Raw genomic sequence first — 16,413 nt, 5'->3', positions numbered from 1 at the left:
AAAAAATATTATAAATTAAATACAAGCATAACGTAAGAAGTGAAAATAAATACTGCTAAACACATTTGTTCCGTTCCAGGATACTTATACAAAGTTTTATTTCACATTCGTATTCGTTACGTTCAGTAATATTGACTTATGTCACGCGGAGAAGGAATTGTACCTGTACTTATTTTGCGATCTTTAGAAAAAAAAAACATTATTTTCTTATAAATAGATTACATTTTGATGATAATGATTGATAATGAGCTACCCGTGCTGGCTTTGCACGAAACGAACATACAAAGAAAAAAAAAACCAAATTTTTTGTGCCAGGAATTTTCGCGGGCAAAAGTTTCATTACAAACGGACGATTTTTAAACAAATCGAAGTATTTATCACCTTTGATCGACGAACAGGAACTTCCCGTCGGTAGCGTGCCTCGATATGTACTGCACGTAGCGGGTGTAGGGCGCGGGCGGCGCCTGAGGCGTGAGATCTGTTAACGCTCGGCCGACAGCGACGAGGCAGGACAAGTTGCAAGCGTCCCCGTCATCCGGATTGCCGTCCGCCGCATTACCAGCTTCCGACATTTCTGCTGGTGCCCACGACTTAAGATAACCTGAAGTGGAAAATTTAAATATAGATTAATAAACACCTTAATCTTCTAATTTCTAAACTCGACCCAATTACCGACCCTACATTAGAAAATATGCGGTCTTAGCATTAGAAATTCAATCGGAATAAATTGCTATCTTCCTCGCCACCATTCAACACGATCATCATTTCTACTTAAAAATGGTCACCATATTGTAAGTAATCAAATAAACTACTGTCCATAAGCGTAATATAAGCATAATATAAACCATGAAATTCAGTATGATCTAAGAAGACTAAGCCTGCATTTCCACTGGTCCACTAGCCTTTCTACCCGACACATCTTTGCCAGGTGATCGTACATTTTCTAAGCTTAAGAGCCCACAGTTGACGGACATTTATTTTATATAAGCCTATTGCTGAAAAAAGAAAAATGATTATAAAGTGCTTTAAATAATAAACAAAATACCTGTACACTGCACGACGCAGTACTTCTTCTCATGAGCTTGTTTCTTCCTCATTTTGGCGTTGGTTTCGCTCTCTTCCTTAACTTGGTTCGGTTGCGGGCACGTCGTGTTGGTAACGGTGCTGCTGCCTTGGTTGTTGGACATACGACACTTTATACGACAGAAAAAGGAGCGTCGAGCGCCGGGACAGAGACGTGATGCTCCAGCCACTACGTCCGCCTTTACTGGTAACATCGCTAAACAAAGAAGGCTTAAATTAATATACGTACCTATAGAAATTATACGTTCTATGTTATATTTAAATATCTTTTAAGAAATCATAAATTATATTTGTTTTATTAACAAGGCGTATCTTGATGTTTTATAATATTAACAAGTATTACTAAATCATTATTCAATATTATTTTACGACACAATTACGAAGATTACGTGAACGATATAAATTCAATTGGTTAAATAACTCCTTTTATTTGTTACTATTATAACATCATCAAGGTAAACATTGATCATAACAAACTATAAATCATTTTTTTGGATTGGAATATATATATATATATATATATATATATATTATAAAATATGTAGGTGGTGTATATATACCTAAAGGAGCTGGCAACGACTGGAAGCGAGCTGTCAAGGAGAGTGAAAGGTTTATGTACAACAGAGGATAAAAGGATAAAATGATGATGACAATGACGAAAATATTTAAGATGCTTAGAAAATACCTATCGGGTGCAAACAGTATCACAATATAACTATAGTCTTTCAACCACGAGTGAATTAAAGACAAGTAAATATTTGACATCAATTGAAGCGATGTGATTGGTCGAGATCTTGAATAATTAGTCTATGATATTCATTATGGATTTGAGAAAAAATGGTGTACGTGTCAGCGAAGTTATTATCGGAACTTTGGAAGAAAAATTAAAGTGGATATTAGTAATGACGTGAAATAGTGTCGTGTCGTATCTAAAAATATACTAATCAAGAACGATTCGTTATATGTATGTATGTATGTATGTATGAGCAAATCGCATTGAATATGTAAATATAAGGGTTGTTTATCTTTATTTGATTGGAATGGGGCATAGATTTTTTTTTTAACATAATAGGTAGGCAGCCTGGCAAATGGCCACCTGATGTTAAGTGGTCACCACCGCCCATAGACATTGGCGCTGTTAGAAATATTACCATACAATGCGCCACCAACCTTGGGAACTAAGATGTTATGTCCCTTGTGCCTGTAGTTACACTGGCTCAGTCACCCTTCAAACCGGAACACAACAATACCAAGTACTGCTGCTTGGCGGCAGAATATCTGATGACTGGGCAGTACCTACCCAGACGGGTTTGCACAAAGCGAATTTTCAATTACCAAGTGAATATAGGTAATATATATAATTGCGTATTAGTATGAGTCCAAGCGTCGCCGCCTTTTCCCGCCTAAATAACCACTACAGAGGCAAATGTATAAAATCGATACACATTCAAATAATTTACACACACAAACATATTTTAAAAGAACGCAAACACAAAATGGTTGAGGAATCTCCTATAGAGGACCGTTATTGAGTGCGCACAATAACCTGTCATGACAATTACTATCACCATTCGTAAGCATTCATTCATGATGAAATAATGAATTTGATTTATGACGATGAAAACTATATGAAATAACTAATTAATTTAGGAAATTTATATTAGGTATACGGAAACTATAAATAAATAATGTATTGATAAAATTTCGGTACACCGCATGACGCGTCACAGCACAGTTAAAAAATATATTTAAAAATAGATACAATGATTTAATTGGTTATTAAATATGGATTATCTTATTTTAACAAATAACAGAACATTTCATAATTTTGCAATTCTATGTGGCGCCGTCAGTCGCTGCAAAGTTATTAAATATAGGATATAAGTTAGTGTGACCGCACTTGAGGCGACGCACTTCGCGTTCTGAAGGCATAATCCCCGCTCTCCGTGGAATAGTTTATAGGAATGAATCGATACGTACTCTTGGCGTCTATTAATCGCTCCCTAGGGCTGAGGTCTGAGGACGAGAGCTGCTCTTTAACTTTAGCGACGTCCTTTGGATGCAAGATGTCGAAGAGACTCTGACCGAGTAACTCGGACTGCAACAAAAATTTTTTATTTACCTTTTCGTAACACTTTTAGTAGTATACAACTATTTCGTTATGTCTACTATCTAGAATATAACTTGAAACAATTTAATAATAGCTTGCAAAAAATATATAACATATAAAAAAATAATACAAAAAAAACATCTGATCACAGGAGAACTAAAAATAAAAACAATATTGTTCATACATTTCGTCCTTAAATATAAAGCACAGATACGTCGATTTACACGTAGATAAATCTCTGCGTGTATTAAATTTAACGAGCGCGTCAATGCAATGAAAATTATTCAGATAAAAATTCGCGATGCATAAAGTTATTAATTTCCACATGGACATCTTTCCAAGATCATTCAAGAAGGCTATAGTAATTCCTATATTCAAAGGTGGAGATGTGAAATCCATAAATAACTATCTTACTAATCGTTCTTAAATTACCAAAATCAGCAACCATGTTAGTGATGAGCTGTCGATTTCTTACGACGTTCCACAGGGTAGTATTTTTGGGCCAATTCTATTTCTTATTTATAAAAATGACCTTTGTCGAATGCATATACCCAATGGACAAATTGTCTCCTTTGCTGACGATACCGCTATTACCTTCATTGGTAAATCTTGGCCTGAACTCCAAACTATAGCCCAGAATGGACTGAACTCCGTCCAGCATTGAATCCACTCTCTACACCTTACAATCAACGCTACATAATCTAATTTCGTAACTTTCTCCATTCGTTCAAACTCTCAACCAAAAACTCCAGTATTCCTCAAACTTCACTCTTGTTCCAATAAAAACAACCCAAGCTATCAATGTCCAACTATAACCTCTTCCGAAAAAATTAAATTCAATGTTCTTGACAAGCATTTAAATTTTAAAGATCATATAGAGTTACTAACAGGCAGAGTGCGCAAATTAAGTTATATCTTTAAAACACTAAGACTAAGCAAATTAAGTTATATCATGATATTATTGACATAAAGACGATTTATATTTTTATTAACATTATATACAATTTCCTTTGATGGTTATTGGAATTAATAATAAAAGTAAAATACACAATTATATATAGCAGCGAGGTATATATATTGTATATGTGCCATAGATACAAAAGGGAGGAGAGGGCACGATAAAGAGAGGAGCATATCGTTTGCCGTTTCGACGTACAAGACATTTACAACAATACATACAATTTTCGTCAAGTCTTGTGAGCGTGCTGAAAGCGCAAAAGCAAATACGAAAGGTTGCCTTGATTAACAATTGTATACATTATTACATGACATACGTTTAATCAAAACCTTCGCTCAATCGTATGACACCGTTTAGTTTTATCACATTACATAAAACCAATCTCACCTGATCGTAATGCAATAGTCTCGTAACTGAGGCGCTAACATAAAGCAGCCTCCCGCGATCGCAGCCAACGACCATCAAGAAACAATCCTTAGCCGCGTGGAGCACCAGAGCGTTCAATTCTCGCTCTGAGAGAAAAGCGGGACGCGGTCTGACTGTCAATGGTCCCGCGGAAAGTGCACCGCGTACTGATCTTAAGTGCTGAACGGCCATACGGAGCACGGTCAACTTGTCTAGCTTGCGGGCCATTGCGCCACACATAGGCACCATTGAGCTCAACTCTGATATGTATGTGTTCATTTTATCGCGTCTTCGTTTTTCAATCTCGCTATGGTTTTGCCTGCAAAATGATTGTAAAATAAAATAAAGTTAGCATAAGCTGCAACAACAATTATGTGTGCGTCGAGTAAACTCACGCAATACCAGTAAATAGGAGTCAATTGGTTATCAAGATCATACGTTAAGATCTTTAACTTATTAATAAAATCAGAACACAGTAATGGTTGTACGTATTCTTGCACTGGCAGCAACGTCACCTTATATCAAATTGTTATCCTAACGAATACAGCCGACATAATTAATCCAGGACTACCTTATAAAAACGGAAAGATAAAAAAAACAAGCAAATTTCTGAAATACTACATTACAATGTTCTCTAATAATATTGTTTAACAGTTGTATAGTAACACGATGTTTTGTCTCCTTCTTTCGAATGCAAAATTAATGTTATCGGAGAGCGAGCAATAGATGATAACGTGTAACTAATAACACGTTATTTAATAAAAACTTACTTTTTGTCGGGCAAAGTTCGATTGGAACGGTTATCGTCGGTGCCGTCATCGTCGTAGGTGCTGCTGGTCGCACTGTAAACAAAATACAAAGATTTAAAAAAAATAACACTTTTTTATGATATAGACCAGCAAATGGGCCACCTAATGGTAAGTGGTCACCACCACCCATAGACAATAGAGCTGTAATAAATATTAACCATTTCTTACATCAATGCGCCACCAACCTTGGGAACTAAGATGTGACGTCCCTGAACACAACCATACTTAGTACTGCTGTTTGGCGGTAGAATAGCTAATGAGTGGGTGGTATCTACCCAAACGGGCTTGCACAAAGCTCTACCACCAAGAAAAACATGAGCTGAGATTGTCCGTGTCTGAACTCTTGATTATATTGTAGAAATATTTTTAATTTATATTCGATAGCCTTCATAAGTGCTAGCCGTTACGAGCTCGTACGGATAAAATTTTTACTAACTGATCCCTCCCACTATTTCCTCTTAAAGTTGAAATTTCTTAGCGGATTCATCGTTGTAAAATAAACATATATACAAAATTTCATCTTTTTAAACTAGATTAAAGGTTTTGCTGAGTGTTGAGTAAGGACAAACGATTTTATATATGTATGTTACCGAAACATATTATGGGGTTGATAGACGGGGTGATTATGAGGGGGAAGTTGGTGCTCGTTGAAAGAAATTAAACGTGAATTGGTTGATAATCAGTTAACATATCTACAGCCTAAATTTGCATTCACAGTTACGTAATACATACGACATTTGTGTTTATCATATAACAATTATATTTTTTGTCTCGTGATCATAATATTATTTCTTTTTTAACGCTGAAACTATAATCGTATTAAGTCGATAAAACAATTATTTGATTAGGTGAGTTTAATATCCTCAAAGTTATTTCTATCTCCAGATGATTTGGAATCAACGAATGGAATCGAAATCTATTTAATAGTATAAACCAAAGTCGATTTCTGCATGTCAGTATCTCCGTTTTTCTCTCCGCTGAACGGATTTTGATACGGTTTTCACTGATAGAAAAAGCGATAAAGAAGGAAGGTTTGTGTATATAATTTATAAGAATGTTTTCGTACGCTTACATGGCTAACATTGGTTCAACTTTAGGCGATACATCAAAACAATGTACTAATCATAATAATTGTAAAAAATCTACAGAAAAATCAGTGATATCATATATTTATCTTAATAATAACTATTCATATCTATAGTTTATTTGCCATGTTTCTTTTTTTTTTATTTTTTTTGTTAAAACAGCCAGACTGGCACCTGCATCTTAGAGGTAGCATGCCTAAGCGTTCCCGTGATGTCCCCCTGAAAAGACGGTGTGGGTACCGCTGGTTTTAGCAGGCATTCACCCCGCCCCACGTCGCGTGGGGAAACGCATAAGAGCGTTTTTCCAGCGAGAAAAGGAAGACTGGCAACTGCATATAGAAGGTCGTCACCCCCAAATAAACTAGTAGTGTTAGAAATACAACAATCGCTAACATCGACAATGTCCCTCTAACCTTGAGTATGTCATATTCCTTGTTGTTATTCCTCACTCACCCTCCAAACCAGAACTCAATATCTAATGCTAGTCATAGTCATCGAAGCCCTAAAAACTGAAATAATGATAAATAAATAAAACCACTATCTACACGGCAGTGTGTCACAAAGAGGACAGTCACTAAGCTTATATTGGCAATCTGAAAGCCGTTACATCCGGCCCTCGGCCTGGAACGCTGTATTTTAATGGCACATCGGAAGTACTGATGCTACTACGAACGACAACGACATTGTACACTCATTGAATGCCAGCAAACGGCGTATGCTGCCAAAGTTGTAACTCCGGTTTTTTACCTTTATTCGCTTGGAAGAAGTATAACAATGCGAAAATATTTTTATTTATTTAATCTACAGTTCAAAATAGCGAAGTTGAAGTTTGTTTCGAAATAATTTATTATACTTTTCACTACTTTGATAATAATCAGTAACCAGCTCTCGCCCGGGCTTGAACTTTGATCAAGAATCGCGTGTCTTAGCCCCTGGGCGAAATCATTCATTTTTGTTGTTCATTTGTGCAATAATGATCTTTAAAATAATATTAAAATAACTATTGTCCCGTCGATAAGAAACGAAATGGAATCAGTGGTATTCCGTAAAGGCGGTCCCTCACCAGGAGCATTCGCATGTTTCGTAACGGTTCCAGAGAATGATTGGGTGTATCTATGAAATTTCACCTATTTTTGATACAATATGTAACATTACATAAGTTACAGAAGAACTGATCATTACAGCGTTTGTGTTACAAGCTGTGACACCAATATTTTTTTCGTATTCGTTTCCTTTGCTGTTTTTTTTACGTTAATAACATAATCGAAGGGACATTTTAAAAACAAATGACGCGACTGGAGGAGCAAGCTCGACAATCAGTGATGTAACGTAAATATCGACATATAATAACTTAAATATCGATATATAAATAGTGACCGGCCTGAGCTCACTCGTGAAATGTTGAAAACCGATTTACGGTAATACGTTTTTTTGATGATCGCTTTCCTTCATACGTTAAAGTTATTTTACTCAATGATCCTTATTTATAGTATAATATTTATAACATTATAACATTACAAGAAATAGTTTCTGCGTTGAGTTTCGAGTACTCTTACAAAAGGTTTGAACATAGGTTGATTACATACAGAATACCATTATTGACATGAAAAGCGTAGAAGAAAGCAATACTCAGATAAATGTGAGTATTGCTTATAAAATATAAATAAAATCAAAATATACGTTATTTAAGTAATTCTTTTCCAGGATTCTATTAAATATAAAGCTATCACTGGTTTGAAATTAGGCAAGAAGAATTAATTTAGCTACCAGTCGCGGTTACAGTGATGTCACTACAATATGGACTTGGTGGTAGGTTTTTATACAAGTCTTCTAGGGATACACAACGCGTCCCATCAGATATTTTACCGGCAAGCAGCAATATCTGTATTGCTTTGTTCCGGTTTGAAGGGTGAGTAAGCCAGTGTAACTACATGACATCTTAATTTCCGAAGCTGGTGGCGCATTGCCATGCAAATAATACTTAATATTTCTTACAGCGCCAATATACTGGTGGTGACCACTTAACACCAGGTGGCCCAATTTACTGTCCGCCTATATATAACATACAAAATACACACACAATTTGCTTCACAGGTATGACACGTATAAATTGCGAATGTGTTCAAAGTGGGAACTCTTAGTTTAATTAAAGTTCAACGCCCCCCGAGAGAGCGCGTACTAAGGAGTTCAGAAAGCAATTATAAATGTTACCGATACGATAAGGATTTCTGACCCATTTGACTCCTTGAATTGTGATACTGACGAACATATTACAATGTTAGTTGATAAGGCTTTAAGGACTTCATAAAATGCAGGTAGAAACATTGCACAAGTTAAATATGTTGTTTGCGCACGGATCTACTATGGGCTATGGAAATGGGATGGCTATGGCTAAGCGCGTAAGGCCGTCAGTCCCGTGCCTGAACTAAGTCCCTTTGTGGTGGAATTGACTCAACGGAATACGAGGGAATGGTAAGTACATTCGTGTGCGTAATGCACACATACAATTTGTTCCGCTTGTGACTTGTTTCGTTTGAGATTAACTGCCGTTTAAAAATCGGCCAGGTCGACATCAATTATTGTTTATTGTAATGCAATGATATTATTAAATATAATATTAGAACGGGGCCGTTCTTTTTTTAATTTTTTTTACGGTTTTATTCTTTTCTGTGTATACCCCCTAACAAAATGTATGACAAATTTCATGATTGTCGTTTGAGTATTTAAGATGTGAAAGCCTAACATATAAACTCACTGTTGCATTTATCAATACTCATATTATAAATGCAATAATTGCTCTGCCTGTCTGTATGTTGTCCTTTGATGGCCAAACACTGAACTGAACCAAATAAAGTTTAGTTTGAAGCAAGATTGAACCCCATCTTTCAACTTTTTTTTACCTAACACTTGACCCCTAAAACGCGAGCGACAATAGTACTGTTATATATAATGTTATGACGAAGGCAGACAACTGTAGTAAATGTAAATAAAATACAAACACACACATTCATATTAACAAAACTCTCATTTTAAAATATAAACGTAAGAAGATTATTATTTACATTTGCAGAATTGAGGAAAATACATAATAACGTCGCTTTAATTACGTACCGATAATAAAACACACAACTCTGTTTTCAAAGACAATTATATTTTATTAGATCAGTCCGGCCGCTAGCGACGCGAAGTCGTATAATATAAACACGGAACGGCGGTAGATTATAAAACTACGAAGGGTTACCTAGAAATACAAGAATGAATAAAGTTCACCCTCTACTGTGAATACATCGCAATTGAAATATATAGATGATAAAAGTTACTTATATATATTATAAAGAATGCTCGAACATACAGACTGGTGGAAAGTCACACCATCGGCCATTCGACTATTCAACCATTCAACATTAGGAGCTAAAATGTCCTCAAACTCTAACTCGCCCTTCAATCTGAAAAACAATAATATTATCCAGACGGGCCTGCACAAAGTTTTACCACCAAGTAAAGTATTTTAGATTGTGCCCCAGACTTAAAAATATTAAAGACTCATTATTTCGTAACAAAATTTTTTTTTTTCGGTAATATTGAGCTAAATACAATTTGAAGTATACTAGATCACTATCGTCAATGTACATTTTAGCACATCTTAAGGTTAAAAAAATAACGGTAACAATATAAGCATTAAACTTCCTTTGACTGTACGTATTTTATATTTTTTGGAAACTTAACTACAACTTTATAATACCTAGGATGGAAGACGTTATCCCAGAAGCGGAACATCTCAATATCATTACATACCGTTATTGTGAATGACAGAAATTACTAAGTTTAAACCCAGTCGATCTTTTCAATAAGATTGGGTAACAAGGCTTCATTTCGTCGCACGCCGTATTATTCGTCTTTAAATGATGTAAGCTAAGCTAAAGCTATATCACGCTATGTTTCTGTGAGCGTTTAGATTTGAAAGCCTCGTTAAAACACAATATTGGTAGCAGGTGCTCCGCCAACAACAGCAATAGGTCAGTCACTCGGCGGGTTAATTGGTCGCTTTGTGATTGAATAGAATTGGGGAAATAATAAGTACAAGGGTTATTCTATTAACGACGTCTTTGTGAACTTTATATAATTGTATAATTTAAATAGCCTAGCGCGTTCCATGGACATAACAAAACACAAGTTTAACTATAGAACTATATGAATATCGTACGAACGGGCTTCGACACATTCGTTTGATTGACGAACTCTTTTTTTTTGAAATACCAAAATGTATAGGATTGACAAAAGAATTTGATGTATCTGAAAATAGCTGCGTTGAAATGCGAAGGCTTGATGTGGCTTCGACATATCCAACATGGTTATCCTATTTGTGACGTCAATTCAACCAGTAGATAAAATGTTCATTAGTGACTTGTTTTGTTATAATTTTGACAGTTTACCTTCGCAGATAGTCTTATTGTTAATATTATAAAGTGGGTAGTAGAATTCATATTAAAAAACTAAGACAAGCATAACCCGTAATGAAGTGCACAATAAAAAGAGCAGAACTTAGCAGAGAGTGGGACGAATTTGAGCAGAGAATCTGGCCTTACATTTTTAATATATTCTAGGCGATAGAGGCTTAGCCTGAAGATATTAAATAAAAACAATTCAATTGGTGATCTCGCTTTGAACAAGGCCGCCTGAGAGGGTAGCAGCACGACATCAGATATTTTTTGGACAAATAGGAATTGTTAGTATTGTTGTTCCCGCATTGGTAATGTAAGGAATGGTTAATATTTCATATTTGACAAATGTCTATGGCAGGTGATCTATTTCGCGGTCTCCTTATCTACTTTAAATAAAGAAAATAATTAAATAACTCAACACTGCAGTAACGAGAGAATGATAATCTTATAAGCGAATGAAGCGAGCCACATGAGTATTTACATAATTTTTCAAATGAGAAGCTAGATTGAAAATTAAAAAAGAACCTATTTGTAACAAGGTTTTAATTAAAACTATGAAATAGGTAATTTACTAACCGAATTCCAGGGAACGCTTCGACGCGTATTCGTTGGAGAACAACATATAGCGTCATATAACAAAATCGTTTATTGTTATTTGTATTTGGTTTTTTATAATTGCTGCCAGAAGGTATTGCCAATGGACAAATACTTTGACTTCATGACTGACAGCCGTTTGCACAGGGCATAGCTTTGTGTTCAAGCACAGCACTCTATTTGCTCACAATTTATGACATATTTGCGGTCTAGCTAATGGGTAGAAATGGGTACTGTATGAAATATTAACCATAACACGCCATAAACTATTATAGGGATATATTAACTAAGATGTTACGTCTTTTGTGGCTGTAGTTAAATTGGCTCACACACTTTTTAAACCGACCCGATGATACTAGGTAGGCCAGACAGTTTTACAAAGCAATTCTGCACCTAGGTAATAATTTATAAAAATGACGCAACGTCTTTTAATAGGGTTTACCTGGGATTAGCATTTGCCTTATTAGCTTGACTAGTGAGTTATATAAGTACAGCTGCCCGTCCCGACTTCGTGCGGATAAAATTCATACAGCCGCCCCCCGCCCTTAAGCCAGCCCCCTCTGTTGTCTGGTAGTTTTAGCTGTACGTTGTGTATAGTTGTATATAGTCATTCGATTATATAAGTATCGATTAGGCACTGAAACACGGACATTGAAACACACACACAATTTACCGGTATCTGGTATCTTAACCCGTTATATTTAGTTGAGATTTATGTACATGAATTGTATATATATTCTTGTCTCGAAACATTTGGAATATTATAAAGCGATTGAGACTTTTTACACTCACTGGTAGGAGGTTACTCCTTCTTGTATCTTATAGCGAAGTAATACTTATAAAATTATTTGGTCAGTCAGCCAAAACTACTGACTAACCAGTTAGGTTAACTGAGTTAATGGTCATCAATGCACATCCAAAATTGTTGAGTCTAGAAAGCAGTTTCGAATATATTTTTCTCCTATAAATGAACACTCCGCTAACGCTCTGCCGCAATGTCAAGTTTAAGGGGGAAATGGGAGGCGAGGAATACGTAACATTGTATGAATTTTACTCGCACAAGGCGGAACTAGTAGTAAGTTTAATATAAACGAAAGATCATAAGAAGATTAAGGCACACGCTACTAAACTACTAGAATATCTATAAATATTATAAAGAGGTGAAATTTGTTAGTTTGTATGTAGGAGGTAATCTCCAGAACTAATGACCCCTACTAAAAAGTTTATCACTGGAGAGCTACGTCATTGCTCAGTGCTACAGACTGGGTACAAACTTTATTTATGTCATAAAATTGCACCCGTGCGAACCCAGGGCGGATCGCTAGTCTATATATAAGATTTCTATTATAAGAATCTCAAGAAATCATTTTATTGGTACTGATTCTACTTCACATATATTTCAGCCAATTTTATATTGTTATATGTACCTATTCTTCGCGGTATCGCCGATTGTAAACCACTGTTTATTAGTATATTTCCATTGAAAATTTTAATTAAAACTTTAAAGCAAACCTTTATTTATTTGAATTGGCACAAATAAAGTGAAAAGCTAGCGCGTTCACGTAACATATCCTATGAAACCGTGTTGATTCACTTGAGCCCTATCAAAAATATCATATATAAAATACAAAATAATACAAATTAATTATACAATAAATACAGGCACATCAACAGTATATATTTTTGTATATTTCTTTTAAATCTTCTATATGTCGGCATGCATCTGAACTCTTAGACAGCTAAATCGATTTTGATTTCCCCTAAAATTGGATCCAGTAGGTAGCGCAGCAACTTGGTTTCAGGATTCTTTGAAACAAAATAAAAACTTATTCCAATCGTACATAGTTAGGACGGGCAGATAGACTATAAAGGCCTTGTGCAAACATGTCTAGGTAATTACCACCTACACATCAGATATTCCACCACCAAGTAACAATACTTAGTACTTACGTACGGATTGAAGGGTGTGAGGCAGTGTTACTAAAAGCACAAGAGACGTAACGTCTCAGTTACCAGGGTTGGTGACGGGTTGGCGATGAAAGGAATGGTTAAATTGTTTAACGTCACCAATGTCTATGGGCAGTGGTGACCACTTACCATCAGGTGGCCCATTTGCCAATCCGCTTAACGTGTAAATGAAATCTACAGAACCAATGTACTTAAAATGTTTATCAGAAGATGCAGTGAATATCGGGAGAAGGCTTTATAGACCCTCACCTCACCCTCACCACCTTCAGTTTTGAATAATAACGTGACACGATTAAATTTTATTTTAATTAAAAATTCATTGTTTACAATTAAGAACTTTATTTATCTTAAAATAAATATTGTTTCCTAAGGGTTTCGTGGACAGAAAATGATTTAGCAATTTCAGAGAGCTGCTGCTTTCTATTCTCGGACGAATAAGATTATGCGCTATCCATTGTAACATATTTAGATTTTGATTGACCTAAATATGTACTAGAAATTCTAACTAAATATGGAAATTCCATCTTGACGTATTCCTCCGGCGTTGGACACGAGATGAATTGTAAATAAGAACAAAACATTGGTGAACATAGATATACTTGCCAGTATATAAACTAAACCGGTGTTTCTGAATATATAACATAAGTAAGTAGAAAATCAACTGTTGTCGTTATTGTTGCATACTGAGGGAATTGGTAGGGCAAAAGGGGCATCCATCTTGGTTTGTAAAAATTGAACTGTCAATTGTGTTCTTGATGAATCTCTTACGTTATCTTTTGTATATAACTAAAATATAACAATAAGTGCTCATTAATATTTATTTTAAATGTTTTAAGTCGATTATAACATACATATATAATTGTATTTAACTAACATGACTGTATTTTTAGATATTGAAAAAGAGTAACTGCTGAGTTTCTTGCCGGTTCTTCTCGATAGAATCTACATTACGAACCGGTGGTAGCTTTACTTTAAATAGTTTGTTAAATGACGATTCAAAAGTGCTTGTAAGAGCCTACTTGAATAAAGTAGATTTTGATTTTTATAATATGATAAGATGGTTTTGTGTATGTGTATATTGCACTTAACTCCTTCCAACCAGTTGAATCGTTTGTTTTGTTTTTTCTTTTGTATATTTTAAAGTTCCTGGAAAGTATTGATAAGTATATGACGTTGCGATCGGAAAAGAAATCAATTTCTTATTTCACTCGGACGAAGGTGGACGGGCAGCTCTATTTGAAAATCCATTTTATGTTTTTGTTTGTTAGCTATTTACGAGCTCAATTGTTTGTTAGCAATAAAAATATGGATATAAGAGCAAAAAAAAGAGCTAAATATGAAAATTCAAATTAAAAAAAGTTCTGATTGAATTTCGATCACTTAGCGAAGGATATTATAGGTATTATGAATCGCGACAGCGCGGAGCCGAGATGGTCCAGTGGTTAGAACGCGTGCATCTTAACCGATGATTTCGGGTTCAAACCCAGGCAGGCAACACTGAATTTTCATGTGTGTAATCTGTGTTTATTATTCATCTCGTGCTCGGCGGTGAAGGAAAACATCGTGAGGAAACCTGCATGTGCCTAATTTCAACGAAATTCTGCCACATGTGTATTCCGCCAACCCGCATTGGAGCAGCGTGGTGGAATATGCTCCAAACCTTCTCCTCAAAGGGAGAGGAGGCCTTTAGCCCAGCAGTGGGAAATTTACCGGCAGCTAATACTAAAAAAAAAATGAATCGCGAAATATTCCCCACATAAAACAAAGGACATATTTTTAGCAAGAATCGTGTACAAAATGTATACTATAAAGATACACTAATTCCATACGAAAAACAGACATTGCGTACAAGATAAGCTCCCAGTTGCATGGTAAGCAAGTGTTCGGCTTACTAACTTGTGTGCATTATTTTGCCTAGCTGATTTGTTGTTGTCCGTGGCTAGCTCATGAGATCCCAAACCTTAGGTCCAAATCCCGAGTCTGACTAATATAATTGTATTCACATAAATAAATATAAAATAACTTTCTACGTGTTCGAGTCACGGAAACGACGTAAAGACGTTGGCTTTGGGCCTTTTAGTAATTCAGTCGTGTTGTGTTGAGACCATCGCTGTTTTGAGTACCTACTAACATTGTTCGACGGCTCAGCCATTAATTTAAAATATATTTAAGAAAAAAACCAACTATATAAATAATGTACTTACTAAACCGAAACTTTCCTCTTTCGAGTAGCGCTCTCTGGTTGCTGTACGGGTACCGAAGGTGCTGATATAGGGATGTCGCAGCTTGGCATCTCGTAAGTCTCCAAACTAAAATACGTTAAATGTCACAAATAGTATATTAAAGCCCGCCTTGTTACCTCGAGGCAGGACTACTAAATACATCTTCCCATTTATTCCTAGCACATGGAATTTATATACAAATATTACTGGAATTTATATACATACGAAAACAATAATAATTCGCAGCGATCAACATACAACACAAAATTATCACAATTATATAAACAGTTTGGAATATTGTTATTATATTTAATATTCAATACATTGGAATGTATTGAATATTAAATATAATAATTATAATTTGATGCTGGGTGCTTGTAATATAAATAATGAAATAAAACGGAGTAGCTTTTCTTCGAAAAACAAAATAATAATAATTAAACAAAATCATGGGCCAATACACATAACATATGTGTATTGGCTCATGTATATATTATGTACATACATAAACATAATAAATTGTACTAGGTGATTGGTGGGCTTTGTGATTTGACTCATCTGATATTCTCTTTTTGTATGCCGGTTTGAGGAGCAAGCCAGAGTAACTGCAGGTCCAAGGCACATAACATTTTGCTCCCAAGGTTGCTGAAGCAATCGTGACATGACAAGATGTCTAATATATTATTGTTTAAACAAAAACATATTACTCCATTTTGTTTTATTCTGGCAAGTGAGCT

General features: G+C 35.4%; 1 protein-coding gene across 4 annotated transcripts in view; it reads right to left on the bottom strand.

Moving 5' to 3' along the window:
* Positions 1–16,413, bottom strand: part of LOC113404101 (protein cycle) — a 97,140-nt gene that overhangs the window by 3,409 nt on the left and 77,318 nt on the right. For 3 of the 4 annotated variants that reach the window (XM_026644862.2, XM_026644861.2, XM_026644864.2), the window contains 6 exons: positions 15,659–15,763; positions 5,327–5,398; positions 4,539–4,875; positions 3,064–3,181; positions 1,046–1,279; positions 382–601 (listed from right to left, as the gene is read on the bottom strand). In XM_026644862.2, the coding sequence (XP_026500647.2) occupies positions 382–601; positions 1,046–1,279; positions 3,064–3,181; positions 4,539–4,875; positions 5,327–5,398; positions 15,659–15,763 (1,086 nt within the window). The remainder of the gene's footprint in view (positions 1–381; positions 602–1,045; positions 1,280–3,063; positions 3,182–4,538; positions 4,876–5,326; positions 5,399–15,658; positions 15,764–16,413) is intronic. The other variant, XM_064220539.1, reaches the window with a different exon arrangement.

This window comes from Vanessa tameamea, chromosome Z (genome assembly GCF_037043105.1).
Source record: "Vanessa tameamea isolate UH-Manoa-2023 chromosome Z, ilVanTame1 primary haplotype, whole genome shotgun sequence".
NCBI classification, from domain to species: Eukaryota; Metazoa; Arthropoda; class Insecta; order Lepidoptera; family Nymphalidae; genus Vanessa; species Vanessa tameamea.
This window is presented reverse-complemented; position numbering and strand designations above follow the sequence as displayed.